This window comes from Equus quagga, chromosome 18, assembly GCF_021613505.1.
Source record: "Equus quagga isolate Etosha38 chromosome 18, UCLA_HA_Equagga_1.0, whole genome shotgun sequence".
Classification (NCBI taxonomy): Eukaryota; Metazoa; Chordata; class Mammalia; order Perissodactyla; family Equidae; genus Equus; species Equus quagga.
The window spans coordinates 5,080,617-5,098,901 of record NC_060284.1 but is presented as its reverse complement, the minus strand read 5'-3'; the positions used below and the strand labels follow the sequence as shown (position 1 = coordinate 5,098,901).

Here is an 18,285-nt window from a genome sequence, read left to right as displayed (position 1 = left end):
GAACAGGACTCTCACTCACACGTGATTCCTCCATCAGTCTGTGTGAAGCCAGTAAACGCTTTGGGGATGCTTATCTGAATTAACAACTCTAAATGAAAGCCGTATTTTCAAAATTAACTCCTGGGACAAAGGAAATATAGGTTTCAATCTGAAGCCAAGAAACACAGGCCCAATCAAGCATCCGTCAATGGAACGTTTCATGGAAATGCAAGGAAATCACCTCAACAGGAACTTTGAGATTTTCACCCTTTGGGTGGTAAAGCCCAGGCAGACAATGGGTTGCTTTTATGCAGAGCAGAGAGCCAAAAGATAAAGGAAATCTTGACTTATGGGAAGTAAAGTTCTATGTGGGAGTTCCTTTTCATATAATAAACCGTACTCTCCAGATGTCTCATGAAAACCACTCCAATGACATAATTATTGCTTAAATGTTACATTCAAGGCAAGGATTGGGACCCTGGAGCTCAAGTCAAATATCCCAGAAAGCAACTTCTGAGTCCCGAGGGTCTTACAGTGTCAGTTGTTAAGATAAGAGACTACGTAGGGGGAAGATGCTCTCAGCGCGGTGGATCCATTACTGGCAGATATTTTTATGTTCAATTTTCTTGATTTGTTTGAGGGTATTGACTGTCTACGAATAGAATGGAGGACATTAAATGGACCTTCAGTTTTCCAATCTGCCTCCACCGGGCTGCTCCATTTGTGGCTGAAACCCAGCACTCAGTTCTAATCCTGAGCTAGACTGAGGCAACCTCAAATCTCTTTGGTGAAGCTCCAGTGGTGGAGGTACCCTGTCTTGAACTTCCATTGGTTGGTGTTGGTTTCAAGGAAGTGCTTGAAGTCAATAAGAGCATCAACTCTCTACTAATATGGATATGGATTTGAGGAAGATCATTAGATGCAACTGTCTTACGCTGGAGATCTATTCTGTGTGGTGAGTGTGGTTTGATTTGGACAAAGGTGACACAAAGGGCCATGATTTGGGCGGGTGGTCCTCAGGCAGAGTTTGAGAATGGGCTCTGGATCAGCTCAGAATATGGCACTAATGGTTTGAGGGTACTCAGAGAAAGCACCCTGGTGAAGGTGACACTCAAGATGAGTGATGAAAGACAAGCAGGGTTTGGCCAGGCAGGCACTGGCAGGTAGAGACAGACATTTTAGGAAGAGAGAACGGTAAGTCCACAATTAGGGTGGAAAACAGAACATGCAGGGGACAACTAGACCAGGACTGTTAGAACGTCCTTCCATGCAGCCAGAGACCTGTCTGCTGTTCACCACCTTACGCTCCGCCCCACCTAGGAGACTATCAGCCCTGAAAGGGCAGAGAACTTGTCTGATTTGGTCACTCTTATATCACTAGAGCCTGGTACAAAGTGGGTGTTCAATTAATACCTGTTTAAAACATACAGATACGCATAGACAGATAGCATGTACTAAATGAATACTTGTCAGGTGAATTAATAAATGAAGAAACAAGGAGTTCCACTGCAGAAGAGGCTGGGTGAGTATGTGTGTTGTGTGTATGTTATATATAATGCATATTGCATCAAGTAAAAACCCAATCAACTATCAATCAAACTAACTTGAGTTGGATCATGAGGTGCCTTGGGTGCCAAGTACCAGCCTTTAAACTTGATCTTAATGATAAGAGTGAACCACTGAAATGCCTCCAGCTGGAGAGTGACATGGTCAAACAGCATGTGAGAAAGCGGACTCTGGTGGCAGTTTGGGGACTAGTCTAGAGGAGGAGAGATCAATGATGGGAGGACTCCATTGGGGCATGCAGACCCCTGCCCCCCGGGGTCAGTCACCAGTTATAGGACAGTGAAGGGAAAAGCCAGCTCTCAAAGCAGGGTTAACGCCCACTTTTAACAACTCTACTTTGAATACTTGGAATGAAGCAAATAGAGGGTGGATGAATAACTTCATGAAGGCTGGAGAAAGAGGGTGGTCTGGAGTAAACACTGGCTGGAAAATTAGGAGATTCAGGATTTGGCCCTGGAGTGTCTCTCAACTATGGTGTGGTTGTTAGCAAGTGGCTGGATTTCTGAGGACCTGGGTTTCTCCTTGTGTAAAACAAAGAGCTTGATCAATGGTCTCCAGCCCTTTCATGCCAGGATCATTGATTCTATGACTTTCTGAGCCCTGTGATGACCTTTGAAAACGCGCCGGATAGTGAACTGCATGACCCGTAGGTTCGATTCATAGACTGAAATGATTTCAGAAGGAGAAAGTTACTGTGAATTCAATTGCCTCTTCGTTTGACAGACGAGGAGCCCAAAGTTGAGCCGTGTTCATGAAATGACCAACGGTCTGTAGTTAATTGCGGGCAGAGAAGAAGATAAACTCACATTCACTACCCACTCCTATTCATCAAGTTGCATGAACCTGTTTATATATTATCAAAAAATAGGAAATTTGGAATGAACTTTTTGGTACATTTAACTTTAAGTTCAATCTCTGAATTCATGAATAGCTCATTCCAAAAGAATTTTAATAGAATTTATGGCCATTACTGATAAGTATTCATACCTTCCAAAGTAGTAAATATAAAAGTCAACAAAAAATCCTCATCTCACTCTTTCGTCTGTTATACTTCTACTCTGTACTAAGTGCTAAGGGTGGATTAATAAGACTCAGACTAATTCCTAACATCGAAGCAGTTCTAAAACACTAGGGTGCTCCATCCTATTTTCAGATTTCATCAGGTATCCTAACTTAGCTTGAAGAGCAAATGTCCATGCAATAGTTTCTGCTTGTTTGTTTTTTAACATCATTCAATGTTTTTGCCTTTATGGAAGGGACTTGCCCCTCCAGGAAGAGGCCATCTTACTTGTTGGATGTTCCATGAAGGTTAGTCAGTATAGTGAAGTTGTTTCTCACACTTCGCAAGCTGGCGAGGACCTAGAAGGAAAATGTTTCAAACGGTTAGAAACAAAGGAGATAAATGGGCAGGTTCAGAGGCCACGCTTAGAAACTACACGCAGGGACACACGGAGAGCGAGTCAGGGCTGGCATGATACACACCTGGGCAAAAGGCGTTACGATCAAGTCATCGCCATGTCTGGTGGAAAGAGAGAAGAGAAACGTTTAAAAACACTGTGACAGAGAAGCTGCAGCATTAGACTTGATCAGTGTCAGTAACACAAACGTTCAACAAGTCCTTCTACCTGGATATAAGGCAGGGCTGACAATTAGGCATAAATGGGGATCTCAGGAACTTGACGGAAAAAAATGACCAGATTCCCGGCTCCTGGATTTACAGTACTACACGTAAAAGCACTTGCAAGTAAGTGTATATCCTCAGGGTCCATTCCCATTAAACGGCAGACCCAGAGTATGTAATTCAAAGCAACTTGTGGATTTGGGTCACCAGAGCCAGGAAATTCAAAGGGAGGGCTGCCCATAGGCACACACAGAGTTGGAAAAAGTGGCATAACAGTCTGGATAAAGGTTAACTTTGGATTTCCTGGCTTTTGTTGATTTGAACCACAGCCTTAATGCCATTTAAACACAGATTTCTGTCTGGGAATCCCATTACTTTTTGCTTTTAATATAACTTTTTTCTTAAAGTACCACAGGAAAACTTTTAATGGGGAGTGTCCAGACTGAACCTACTATTACCGTAGCATTGTCACTCGTTTTGTCCCAAAGCTCTGACTAAGCTGTACCTAGTGTTGTATGAATCTGTACTTAGGAACAGTCACAAGCGTGTTTCCAGAAATGCACTCTCTCTCCGGCTCACGCTGCCATAAATCTACGTAAGCCCTCATTCAGCCAGCTCTCCATTCAAGCCTTCAGAAGACGTGTTAGCCTGAGCTGCAGACACAAAATCGGGCCAATTTGCTCTCACGGTGTGAATTATAACAAGAAGCACAGAAGGTGATTGACAATGAGCTTCCTTCACCGTCTGATCTATCTTCTCTGTCCTTATCGCCTCACAAATATGGTGACTCACTGGTTCACTACAGGAGGGCGCTCAATAATTATGAAGCTCCCGCCCAGCACCAGGCGTTATGTGAGGCCTGGGGATCCAGGATCAACAACACCTGTGTCTCCATGGGCCTCGTCTCTAGCGAACCCTTTTACTCTGGGGTCTTATTTAACACCGTATTTTCCTATCTACCTTTGTCTCTACCTAGAAGTGCCCTTTCAACTCAATCTGGCAAACTTCCTGTGCATCCGCTTTGTACAGCGACTATAAAAGGAATCCTGACAAGAGGAAGCATTCTTTGCAGGATTACCGTATGTCAGGCCCCACACTTAGCACTTTATGTGCATTATTTCATTTAATTCTTGTAAAAGACTTCAGGCAGGAACTCTTACTGTCATTTTTTAGATGACATCAAGACTCAGAGCAGTTAAGCAACTGCTTAACTAGCTCATAGCTAGTAAGTGGAAGAACTGAGGCTGTTTGATTCCAAAAATTTGTGCTTTTGACCATTATGTCTCTGACTTACGATGACCCTGCAGAGTTGACAGATCAAATCATACAGAATCCACCATTTAATCCAAATTAAAACATTAATTAATTTAATCCAAATTAAAACATAGTAAGGAGACAGAAAAATATTCAAACTACTGCAATAGATATTATAAATATAGGATGAGAGATATAAACAATGGGGCTCGTGGGGTTCAAAGCAGAGGTGATAATTACAGACTATAGGAAGAAGGAAAGGCCTGATGGAATGAGCGGTGTTTGAGACAAACTTTGAAGGGCCAGTTTTCAAAGGTGTGGATGGTAGATGCTACCAACGAGGGAAACGGCAAGAACAAAGGCATTGGACCAAGAAACTACTGAATATGCTCCCTGAGCTGCTTGGTGGCTGTGAGGGTGGAGCTGAGCACATTAACTACAGACCTTTGTAGAGGATAAGACGAGAAGATTCCCCACACCCACATTATGGGCAGTGTGGATGATGGTTGTGGAGTTGGTGCTTAACTCAGAGGGAGAAATGAGCCAGTGAAGGTTTTAGTGAGATGGGCAAACAGAAAGGTCTTGAGAAAGTAAAATGGTCTGGACACCAACGGATGGGCAGGGGAGGGGACAGAGCCGGGAGGAAGAGTTAGGGGGCTATGGCAGCAATTCAGAGGAGAAGAAACAGATGAGGTAGAGGAAGAAGCAGGAAGGGACAATTCGAAGAGACTCTAGACATCTCGCCAAGGACTTGGCATCTAATCAGATAAGGGGTCATAAAGAAATATTTTCAGTCTTAGAAATGGGTATCAGGGAAAATAGCGAAGTCTTGAGTAGAACGAAGAAGGTGAGGAGGTGTTAGGGGAGGTGGTGCGTCACTTTCCCACCTGCTGAGTTCTCAGATATGTGTTGATAGCCTGCGGGAGACATCAAGTCTGAAATACGGGTATTAGAGCCATAGATTTAGGAGTTACCTACAAGGGTGGGGATAGTTAAAGTGACGGCAGGCATGGGGGTGTATAGAGAGAGCCGGAGGAAGAATCTCAGGGATCTTGAAGAGGAGCCAAAGGAGAAAGAGAGCACAGAGCTAAGAGAGGAGCAGTTGTGATAAACGCCGGTGGTGAATTCTATGGAGAACTGCCCCTTCTCAATGTGCTTTCTTAAGATGAACTTTAGATGGGCGAAATATCTTGCTATTTGTTCATATTTCTGCTGTGAAGTCCACATTGTTCCTCAGACGTCAGGGTGAGGTGGAGATAAGGCAGTAGAGCTATCGTCTATGGCTCCTGAATTTCTGGAGTCTAAATACCCCGTGAAAACTAAGTAACAGAAGCAAATCTCATACATACGAATACCTAGAGCTGATGTATTGTTGAATGAATGGAAAGTTAGTAAAACTGCACAAACTAATGACTAGAGGGAGGTGAACCAATGTTAACGAGGCACCATGTCAACATGACTTTATCATTATGGAACTTTCGAGGTTTAGGAGAGCGGAACGCTCAGAAGCAAGAGATGGACTTGCAGGTCCCCAGCACTGGCTGTCTTAAAGAATTTGAGCTGCGAAAGTTATTGCTGTATGTCAGATAATAGCTCCTAGAGAGATAATCAGACAATTTACAGATAATTTCTAGCAAGCACAGGAAAGAAACAAAACGAAAAACTCCTATTGTAGTACAGCCAGATTATTTATAGAAAGCTTCTGGATTTTTTAAATCAAATTTTATGTACTAATAATTAAGAATAAATGGCATGGGAATAAGAAAACACTGGTTATGAAAACATGCACTTGTTTCCAAAACCACTAGAGGGCGATGCCTCCTGGAGCTAGGCTGGATATTCAGAACCATTGCACCAGCGACATCTAGTGACAAAACCTGCACATTACAATTTTATAGAATCACGGGGACGAGAGCTCTGTGGGTCTTAGAATTGAGTGTGGGTCTGCTCTAAATAATGAAATGGTTTTCTAGAAGCAAAAATGCCACTTCCTACTGCTACTTTCTGGATTTTATTAACTTCCCCTTTATGTCATAGCTACACATAGAATTTTACTTACACTTTTCTTGTAATAGTGATTTTAGTCTGTCTGATAGAGAGATACAGACTATTGTGGGTAGGAGCACAGCTTTTGGTGCCAGACAGCATTGGTTTGTTTCTCAGCTGCACTATTACTAACTATGAGACATTAGGCAACCTCTCTATGCCTCAATTTCTTCATCTGTAAAGTGGGGTGTTGTGATAATTCAATGAGTTATTATACATGTACAACTCCTGAAACGGTGCTTGGCTCATAAAAGCACCTTAGTTTATTTGGTTATAGCTATTCTTGTAGAAATAGTTATCATTATTATTATCACTAAAGAGTTGCTTGTCTGTCTCCCCAGCTGGGAAGAACTTCTTCAGGCTAGTCATATCTGCCTCCATTGCAGCCAAGAGAACTAATATTTATACTGTACTTTACAGTTTGCAAAGCGCTTTCGTGTACATTATTTCATGTGAGAAGAGAATGTTCTTGATCCTAGAGAATGGTGCAACCACCTATCTTGTTGGTCAGGAGTGAAACCTCTCTCTGTCCCGCCACAGTCGATCACCAACCGCTGCTGATTCTAACTTGCAAATATTGATCAATCGCCCACTGGGCCAGCTCTAATGCACATCCCCACCCTCTGTTATGTGGATTAGCAAAGCAGCCTCCCATTTGGCTCTTGGGCACTAGTTTGTAGGCTTGTCCACCCTCCAAACCCTTCTTCATCCTGTAATCAGAGCTATCTTTCAAAACCATTCGTCCGAGTCTGTATTTTCCTGCTTAAAATCCTTTACCAGCTCCCACCGCTTGCCTGCAGCACAAAGGCCAACTTCTTAGAACAGGCCCTTCATGACGAGGTTCCTGCCTACTTCTCCGGCCTGTCTCTCACCGTGTCCTCGTCCCCTCCTTGTCTGCCTCAGCCATGCTGGGCTGTGGCTGCCCACAAGGCTCCTGACAACTAGAGAGTCAGTCAGCACATGGCCGTTCCTCCTGCACACCTGCTGCCCCCTAACTCCTCTAGCTCACCCCTGTAGCTCCCTCAAAGTGGGCTCCTTGCCCTGCCTGGCCAGACCTCTCCAAGTCCCGTGCATGCCTTTCTACGATTGCCCTGATCCACAGGCATTAGAACTGCCTATCGACTTACTAATTTTTCAGTTCCCTTAAAGACACGGAAGACATCTTGTTTGTTAGTAAAGTGCCTAAATTTAAGTAAATTTTTGTTAAAAGAAAGAATGAATATGATCCTCATAACAGCTGGAAAGGTAGGCAGAACAGAGATTAAAATCGTTACTTTTAGGGGTAGCCCCAGTGGCCTAGTGGTTAAGCTCTGTTTCAGCCACCTGAACCAGATTTGGTTCCTGGGCATGGACCTACACCACTCATCTGTCAGTGGCCATGCTGTGGTAGCAGCTCACATACAAAAAAGAGTAAGATTGGTAGCAGATGTTAGTTCAGGGTGAATCTTCCTCAGCCAAAAAAAAAAAAATCATTACTTTTATTTTTCATCCTCATATAGAGTCAGCTTATGTACTGGATATCCATATGGTTTAATAATCTAGATTCTCTGGATTTAGCTTTGGTCCCCATTTACCGGGCAAGTTAGTTAACCTCTCTGTAGTCCAATGTCCTCATCTTTAAGACAAGCAAATTATAGTACCAACCACATTTGGGTTATGGGGATTAAATGAGTTAAAATATGTGAAGTACCTTAAATAGCACATAGGAAATGCTCACTAAAGGTGTGCTTTTATTTACAGATAATTTAGACACAATGCAAGGGATTCAGCATCTTAAAGCCTTGGTGCTAGCAAGTGTGATGGCTGCAAGCTAACCTGAGTCTTAGATACCACATTGTATTTTTTTGTAGTCCCTCCATAAACAGGTCTTAAATAAAAGTGGGCTTTATTTATGCTTTTCCTCTTGGTTCTTACGTCTCATTTTCCTTGACTGCTCTCTCTAGGGAGCACTTAGTCCTCACACAAATGGGGGTCTTAAAAAGCTCCTTGTCTAGATGAGGCTTTACAAAAGGAATGCCCACATGAAGGAAACACAGATTTCCCTTCCCTGTGGCTTTGCAGGTGGATAATCAAAACTCAGTCCTGTCCAGAGTGGTTCCTGCCACAGTTTTTTGGCAATATGACTGTCTCCCCAGTTTCCGGTATTTTTTGTTCCCATTGGGAAATCTGTACCTCATATATGAAGGGATTACGTTAGAGATGACTACGGCACAGGACCCAAACAGGAACCAACAGATTATTGCCACATCTAGGAAAGCATCTGAAATTTCCTTTAGGGACCCAATGGTGATCTTGTTTTCTTTACTAGAAAGCCTTATTTTGATCGTTTTTGTTGCTAAAAGTTACAGCTACTTTTAAATTTTCCATTCGCATTTGTACTTTTATTATCTTTTCTCTCACTCCTCCCACCTATATTTCCTCTTACTCTTCTGAAAGAGTTCAGGTGAGAAATTTTAAAAAGCTAATGCTGTCTCTACCATGAGGATTTAACGCAGAGGAATTATGCAGTTTTCCACCTCATATATAAATTTGTGATGCTCTGTGCTGGATCTGAGGGGATCCTGAGCAGGGACATCCCGCACCCCCACCCAGTGGCCTTCACATCAAAACTCTGGGCCTATCCTTGTCTTTCTTTTTCTTGGCTCTATGGGTAGAAGGCAGGAGACGCAGTGAGAGACTCAGGGGCTGCTCTTCCTCTGTTTATTTCTCCCTAAAGAGCAACAATTGAGTAAAGTAGCCTTGAGAGCATTACTTCAATTTACATCAAGATGTCTGTGTGAAACAGGGTTTCCCAACATGGTCCCGATAAAACAAAATACTAGAAGAATCTGGATATTATTCAAGCTCCACTTCTTGTGGTGTTGAGAAATAAAAATTCCTAAACTGACAAATACGTAAAAGTTTCACTGTAATGTTGAAATATTTGAAAAAACAAAGTTTTGTACTATTTTTATTCACTCACAGATTTTAATATATCCTGTTATCAGTTTCTTTGGCAGGGTGAGATGTTGCCAAGTGTGTTTTTTTGGAAAGCCTGTTTTTTTGTTTGGTTTGGTTTGGTTTTTTTATGAAAGTGTGGCCTTCTTACTTTTAATTTAAAAACTTCTTTTTTTAAAAAAAGAAAAGTGAGAATGATACTAGATAACTCACATATACCATCCTTAGTTGTCTAAATTTAAATTTGGCAACATTGTGTGGGTTCTAAAGTTAGGGGGAAAATTTCACTGGTTGTTAAAGCTGAAAAGAGGGTAATTCCTGAGTCTGAGAGAGCTTGGGTGCAGCATCATTCAGAACCCCATCTGGGTTTCAGCAGGACAGGCTGGGTTGGACTGGGAGCTTTAAGGTCTCTTCAAGTTCAAAAGGTCTGTAACATTTTGATTCCAGGTAAGGAATCAGCAGAGTTTAATCTGAAATTTGGGTAGAATGACCCCGACACTCAGGCTGTTTGGCATGAGTTGGGGACCAGTCAGCTGCCTTCCAAAGCTGGTCTTTCTCGGTGAAACACCAGGTGAAAGAAGCTCTAGTTACTTTCAGCTCATCACATTTCCTGAGCTCTCCCCCTAGGAAGTCCAGACAGGGGTTCCTCTTGGTGGAAGAGAGAATTCTGGTCTCTTCACTGTCAAAGCCCCCATCCAAAGCTTGGTCAGAAACTTCCTTGGTTTGACATGATACACAGCCAAGTGTTGGCCCTCGTCCAGACGCAGGTGCCGCTGCTCTGTGCTCATCTGTTTCCTACCTGGTGGTAGAGATGCTACTTTGCTGTTTGAAGAATAGAGGCAAATAGAGTCCAAAAGTTTTGGATATGGTCAGTCTTAGCTACATCGTGGGGTACAGTGTGGCATGTAGTCCTGGGACAAGGGCAGGTTTCTCAATGGCTCAGAGTCTCAGTGTCATCATCTATAGAGTGGAGATAGTCATGGTACCACTTGACAGGCTTGTGGTGAAGATTAAAAGAGATAACACATGTAAGTGAGCCTAGCCCCACAGTAAGCGCTCATTAAACGTTTCCTTCCACTCTGCAACTTCGCAGGAATGTGATGCGGGTGTTCCTCTTGTCTTTCTTATTTAACTCTAATCTCCCTGAGAGCAAGCCACCTTTTTGAGAATAAAATCTGTTTTTAACTCATCTTTGATTTTCCCCTTGTTTTGCTAATCTTTTATCCCCAGAGCCTGGCATGCTGTATGGCCCGTAGGAGAGATTCAGTAGATATTTGCCAAATGAGCGGATAAATGGATTTTAGCCCACCCAGTGACTGAGACATTTTAGGGTAGGGGTGCTTGTATTAAAATTTGCTGGTAGAAATGCCCTGGGCAATATTTTCTTACTGGGAGCTTTAAAATGCCCCCACCTCTTTCACAAGAGGGTGACCTTTTTTAGCTTCCTTTCCAATAGCAGAAAAGAGCCCAGTGGAATTTTCCAGGCTGGAGACTTTAGGGAGCTACTGATATTTTTATAACATATGATGTTAAAAACAATTGTATGAGTGCCCAGAAACCTTTTAAGGCATGAATTCCAGCATCCAACTTTATTTGGTTTCAGAAATTTAATAAACAACACAACCCAGTCATTGTTCTTTAAATAAAAATTAGAGATCTACAATTAATAGCAGCAAAACAGAAACATCAGCTGTGCTTAACAGGGCGGTGAGCGTGTTCTGCCGCACCAAGGAGGCAGGCAACAAGTAGGCATGGTGTTACGGTTCCAGAAAAGGGACACAGACATGTGGCTGGATGACAACTTATTAAATGTCACCAAGCAAAGGCCACTGAGAGAGGATGCATGTCACCAACCACCATTTTTCTTCTTTATTGTAGCCTTATGCAAAATGCACAGGCTGCGGAAACTTCAAGCGTGATTTGCAAAATGTGTTAAGGTTCTCATCCCATAAACGATTCAGCAGTTCAGGAAATGAAGTCAAATGGAATTTTTTTAAAAAAATGTCAATAACACACGTAAACTGAACACTCTGCCTGAGGTTTTTAATACCCATGGAGACCCCAGCTACACATTCCTCATGCTACAGAGATTCAATATCCTTAAGATGGGACCTCTGCTTATGTTCACTTTTCTCCTCCCTCCTTCCCACGGGTTAACGGGGAACAGGTGTCGTTGCTGCTGCTCTGACCGGGTTGGAGATGAGGTAAGTGTCAGACTGGAAGCCAGACAGAGCTGTACTTACTGCTCGCTTGGAAGCGAAGAGTTTCTCGACATCGCCTTTGGTGACAAGTCATAGTCGCTGTCTGATCTGTAGAGAAAGGACTCCCTGCGCTGGCTGTGCCCGGGAAAGGTGGCGTGAAGCACCAACCCAGAGGAAGAGCTGGCCTGGGGGTCCAGCGGGCTCCGACCTGGGGAAGGGCCATTCTCCACATCAAAGCTTAAAGAGAAAGCAGAAAACAGTGTTCGCATGAGAGCCACGGCTGAGGGCATCTGACACACATGCATGGAGAACCAATGCGTGCCACGCACTTTACATAACAAAAGCTTCACACTTTATGGAAAATTTTAATTCTCCAAACAGCTCTGAGGTGCAGTTGTTATTATTCTCATTTTGTATAAAGGAAACAGTCCCACAGAAGTTCGGTCATTAGCAAATAGAGGAGCCAGGGTTTGAACCCTGGAGCAAAGCCCCGTGGCTTTTCAGCAGCATGAGCAACTTTGACAAATTCAGAGTAAGTGCCAACCATAAGATAATTTGATGATAATAAGCAACTCCAGAGACAGCAGCTACCACAGCTCTAGGTGTCAGACGCTGAACTATCACTCGAGTGAGTCTTCCTGTCTGGGAGACTTCTTCCTGCCATAAATAAACATCACAGTCTCATTAAAGTTATAATATGCATATTTCTGGATGTTCCAGGAACAAAGTGCTACCCTGAAAACATCCACTGGCTGATTAGATGGGAGGCCCAATCTGAGACTTAATATTGGTATGCAAGTTTAACCACAGAAAATGACTAAATCTGATAACCAGTTCCCCTCCGGGCTGCAGAGGAGGACACAGTCGCTAGCTCCAGGGGAAACTGCCATTAAGATTTCTGGTCCATCTCCGTCAATCTGGGAAGGGACCCTCAAGCCCAGAACCAGCTCTGATCAATGAACACACAGGCGGGAGCAGTAGAGATTTTGTCTCTCGTTTTCTCTCTCCCCATCCTGGTATTACCGTAGGCACTGTGTCCTTCCCACGCTCCCCGTCAGGCCCTATACATTTTCCCTTAGCCTCAAATCAACAGTAACCCTCCTGCCTACCGTTTCTCTAGACTCCTTCCTGCTCCCCAGCTAAAGCTCTGCAGAGAGGTGCTGGAGAAGGTGAGGCGCTGAGGGTGCTCTCTTCCGGTTAGACCACAGCAGTGGGCTTCCGTTATACTCATTCGGCTGCCATAAATGTTTATTTCCACATTCATGGTTCTTTTCTTTCTCTAGTTCTTACATCTGCTCTCTTGGGGTGGAGTTTGCTAATGGTTTTTAGTTTACAAATTGCCTACCGACCTATTATTCCATTCCCCTCACAACCGCCCTGTGAAGCATATGGCATGACCCCACTCCACATTTGAGGGAAATGAGGCTTAGAAGGATTTTAAATACCTTGCTCAAAGTCACAGGCTAGTAACTTTCAGAGTGAGAAGCGGAAGACCTGAGTCTTCCAAATCGCTTCTCCACAGCCTCAGACTTTAATCCCAGAGTTCAGAACGGCTCGCTAGGTAACAAGGCAGCTCCCCTCCAGTCTCTGGATTCAAACTAAATTTGTGTTCGGTGTGTGGAGAGTCAGTGAGGTTATGAGCAACCTCAGCTGTTGTCTTGAACGAAGACGGGAGAGGCAGCAGATTACCCTGAAGCTGTAGGTTTCATTGAAACGGGGAAAGAGGAAATGACAGGATGCAGGGTCATAATGCAACCCAGAGACCATTCTGAGGAGCTGCTTTTAGTCAGCGCACAAGCTCCAGGTGTCTGAAAAGCAGCGGCAAGTGAGAATGTCGGGTTAAAAGGACACGAAAGAGCCATAACAATCCGATATGTATTCGGGCTTTCACGGCACTGCAGATGGATTTTCACAGCGGGCCAACAGTCTGGGATGGGAGACTTTCAAAGACACAGGCCAGCAGGCCGGTGGGCATCCTCACACAGACCAGCCTGCTGGCCTGCCCACCCAGAGGTAGAGCTCTGCTCTAAACCAGATAACGTTGAGTGAGTGAAAAAAGAGTGAAAGCTGACTTGCAAACTTTCCTTGGGTGAGCTCCAAGCTAGTTGTTGAGCAAAATAAAAAGCTCCTTTGTGGATAAGTGCTCCTTTGTGCCATGCAGATCCCGTGGAACCAGAGAGTCCGGATGCTGGCTCTGAACTCTTCTTAAGGACAAAGAGGATGGGTTCTTGAAAGGTGAGGGTGAGACTACACGAAGCTTAAGAGTAGGCATGAGCTTTGAAATTTCACATGTATTCATGCTGCTATTCATTTGGTATATATCTGTACAGCCTTTACGGATATTAAGCATTTAGGGATAAAACATTGAAATACTTCTGTAACGCTTGGCAGCCAGCCCCTGCCCAGGCCTTCCAGAATCTACTGGACTTCCCGGTGATCCAGTAACTAAAGGGTTGGTGTCTAGAACAGCACGGGGTCTCCAGCTTCAGCATTACGGCCTGTGTCTATTTAATTGGTCAGTGCCCATGAGGCACCAGTCTTTAAATATTGTGAATATCATGGCTGTGTGTATCTGTGCCGAAATCTTCAAAGAGGGGCCAAGTGGGTGTGCCTACCAACCTCTCAGAACTTTTTCCATTGAGAGTTTCCACCAGGCTCCCTCCGCCCTCTTCCTGCTAGAGGCACTCCTGATGGGCACAACATCAGGGCATGAGGCATGACCCTTAAAGTGGCTGTCACAGATATTCTGTCTCCAGCGTTAGTGGCCAGGCCATTTGGTCCTGCCAGGTAAGCAGGGACCAGACCCAGACACCAAAACTCCCCAGGCTGCTCCCCTTTGGGTTTTTCTTTCGTCTTTCTCCTGCCTAAACTCATAGAAGAGCTTGCTGGAATTCAGATGCCAGGGAAGAATTCTCTGGTGCAAAGAAGCAGTCTCAGTGAGACAAACGGCCTTTCATATTCCCTGGGGCACTGTTTCAAAGCAACCAACACAGATGTATGACTTAGGAACAAACGTGAATCACCAACCAGACAGCAGCCCCAGTCACAGCAAAATTAGCGGGCAGACATCACAATACGGCCCACAGAGGCAGGGGGGAGGAGGGGCGGGCCAGAGAAGAGTGAGCACCGACTGAACGAGCAAAAGGAATATGCCACGCAAACTGAGAGACAATCAGGGAGAAACGGAATCTGAAATTTCAGAGACAAACCCATAAACAGGGTTATTATTTATTCAGGGTAATTTTCGCCTCTGCCTTAATCAGGACACACATTTCATCTCTAGGCTTCTTTATATTAAAAAGAAATCATTGTAAAAATAATATAAGAAAGTTATATAAAACAATATAAGACAATAGAGAAAAAAATTCCACCTTTATTAGCAGTTTAGTATTTTTCCTTCTGAATATTTTTCCCTGAAGGTTTGGATCTTGATTTTTCTCACAAGTATTTTTCTTGTACTGCACGGTTTCCGGAATTATCATTTTCCATGCCCACGGAACTTGGTGGTTCATCCAGAAGCTGGATCATACTTTCTTGAGCATCTTTCCAACTGTTGGCCATTGTGTTCTGAGTACTGGACTGTCCCTGCCTGGAAGGCACTGCCTGAATCCAGCACATGGACTGACACAGGATTGAAAGTGACCTTTTTCTAGCCTCAGAGACAGCACCCCCCCGCCAAGTCCTGCTCTCTGAGATCCAAGATTCTGTACCCTGCCCTCCCACTTGATTCTGCTTGCTTCTCCCTGCCTTAGTTGATTGCCCCGGACTGAATCAAGTGCTTGTTGTCTAAAACCTAATATTTATACAATTTTCTCCTGCTTTGAGCTCTCGACTCCTCAAGGCAGTGGTGGTAGTTCGTGACGTTGTGTGTGAGAAGTGGTGCTCCCTGAAACTGGAATGCCCACTGTCTCCAATAAGTCACTATCTTCAAAATTCAGGTCACGGCACCTCCTCCAGGAAGTTTCTCAGATTGCAGCCCCAGTTTGATTTAGATACCTGCTCCTCCCCTGTGCTCTCCTAGACTTCTTTATTGTAGTACTTTGTTATAGTACTTACATCTCTCTCTTTAATTTTCCATTTATTTAGCTGCTCCCCAGTAGATTCTTACCTCCAAGAGAGAAGAGACCTAGCATTACTCACTTTTGTATCCCAGGCATCTGGATCAGAGCCTTGTAAATAGTCGGTCTTCCAAAAATGTTGGCTGAACCAACGAAAGAATATTGCAATTTACTGTGAAATGTTTCTCCTCTCCCTTCGCTCTTCCTGTCTCCTACCCTCATCTCAGTTCCCACTCGTATGGGTTTCTGCTGTTTCCTTGAAACCAGTCTATAGAGATGTGCCATTCACTTATTTGATAAGTCTTGGGAGGCAGTCATCTAAAAACTAAAATAAAATAAAAAGTGCTGCCATGTTCTCCCTGAAAAGAACAAGCTTGCCTAGAAAAATCCCTGGCTTCAATGTTTGAGATGCTGACATCTTTACACAAACCCCCATGGAGGGAAAAGCCCTCCCATGCCAGCTTCTGTTTGCCATCTTCTCATCTCTGTCTTTTTACTAAAAGCAGGAACATTCTGCCCCACACTTTCTCTCCTGGGGCTTTGCATTCCCAGGAACCATGCACAGCCAGCCCTGAACTGGTGCGAGAGGGAGCCAGCAGATGGCAGAAGACAGCTACAGCTTCCTCAGCTGCACCCCCAGCTCCCATCGGAGCAGGTGGGGCTGTTACCAGTCTTGGAGGGAGAAATATGACTGAAGCCTTATTCATGAGCCTGGGAGAAAAAATCAGGGATAAAGAACAGAACCACAAGGTGTACATGAAACCTTTCATTAAACTAAAGGAATCTCTACTTCCAAGAACTCAAGCTAAGCCAGGCGGTTGCAGAATTGCCCGCAGTTGTCCCCAGGGTGGTTGTTCCCTGATCCCCAATTACCTGTGCACACCCCAATTTCTGTAACAAAGACTCACGAAGCAATATCCTAGGAATAATTCATTTCTGAATCAGAGGAAACATTTCTTTTTCAGCTTAGTCCTTCTCTAGGTAGGTCTCTGACTTATCCTAACAAATAGCACCCCTAAAAGGGTCACAAGCTCTACAAAAGAGCTTCAAACTCCCAGGGCAGCAGAGAAGCTCGCCACCATTTGGGGAGAGTGCTCTGCTTCTTGATTTTGCTTTTCTTTCTTAAAAATTTACTCATCGAGTGTCTTTTACATCATTGACGTCTCACAACTCTGCCAGGCTAATTCTCTTCCCCTCCTTTCAAAGAGGAGAGAGCAGAGGCTCCAAAATGGGAAACCTCATTTGAAAAATCCTAATGTGTGACGTCTTTTAATTATACCCTGCAATCTGTGCTGAGGGATGGCTCCTCCATGATCCCACAGACCTTCTTGATCCCAGAGCCGACCACACGGGACTGTGGTCCTCTGTCTTATCTCTTTCACTCCACTAGACTGCCACTGTGAAGCAGGGACCAAGCCTCATTCACTTCATATTCCCAGGGCCTAGAAGTGAGTCTCACGCCAGAAGGCATACAACAAATATCTGTTGAAGGACGGCGAGGATCTCACAGTTTATATCTCTCATCTGACAAAAGCCACTTCTAGTTGGATTCAAACCTCTGGCAGGTGAAGACCTCAGAGGACCTCCTACACGGAGTCAATATTTCCTCTTTCCCCATCCTTACTTAGTCCCCCAGTAGGCTCCCAGGAACTCCATCCCAGGAGTTTCGGCTTTTGAGCAGTTTTGTGTCTATAATCAGGTATCTGTGTACAGAGTGTGTGTGCGTGTGTTGGGGTGGTGATGCATTCATGAAAAACTGCTGTGACTCTTTAAAGTTCTTTGGGAAAATATTTCTTTCAGTTGTACTCAGAAACTAATGTCTTCAAATGCTCGCTTATCATTTTGATAAAAATAATCATTTACTTATATACTCATATTGGCCATAACCTCAGTGTGCTTTATGATCCTTGTAGATGGGGAAGCTGTCCACGGGCATGCATTTTTACCCACAATGACAGTGACCTACCTTTATATAATTAATGGCTGCAGGCTGCAGTCAGTCCTAATTTCTAATGAAGGACTTAACCATGCAAAATCACAGCCAGCGTGATGGAGAGCCCACATCCTAGCTGAAGGCAAGCAGACCTCCCCTGGTCACAGTTACAGCAGAATACTGCAGCTCTGCCCTGAGAACCAGTTCCAAAGTCTATGACCTCCTTCCCACACAGTGGGAAGGAGAACCATGATGTTCAGCTCATCTGAATCCTAGAAGCAGCTTCCCACTGCTTTCCCTTCTTCCTAGGGACTTTGACAACTGCCTTCATGGCAATAATCCCAAACTGCTTTCCCCACAGAGAGGTTCAACCAGAGGCAGCAGAGTAATGCTGAAGAGCTCTGGGATGCTGGAGATCCAGCTTCCAGTTCCTGCTCTGTGGGGAAATAACTGAAATGAAACCAGGACGCCCTCCCCCCTGCTCCTCACACCTTCATCATTTCCCCACTGAAATGAATGAGAAGATCTCTGAGGCACCTCTGAGATCAGACGTCTTCCAGAGACTCTGGGGATGGAAGAGTGATTTGTTCTCAGGTGTGGTTTAATGTGGTGTTATATTGTCAGTGATATTCATTCGCTCAACAAATCTTTATTAAGCATGCACTAGGAAACAAGGCACTATTCTAGGCC

The 18,285-nt window shown here is 44.2% G+C and overlaps 1 protein-coding gene across 1 annotated transcript in view; it reads right to left on the bottom strand.

Annotated features, from left to right (window-relative positions):
- The window catches only part of PDE4B (phosphodiesterase 4B), a 392,450-nt gene that overhangs the window by 107,342 nt on the left and 266,823 nt on the right, over nt 1-18,285 (bottom strand). The window contains exons 3-5 of the mRNA XM_046645704.1: nt 11,647-11,841; nt 3,028-3,064; nt 2,834-2,904 (exon numbers count right to left, since the gene is read on the bottom strand). Of these exons, the coding sequence (XP_046501660.1) occupies nt 2,834-2,904; nt 3,028-3,064; nt 11,647-11,841 (303 nt within the window). The remainder of the gene's footprint in view (nt 1-2,833; nt 2,905-3,027; nt 3,065-11,646; nt 11,842-18,285) is intronic.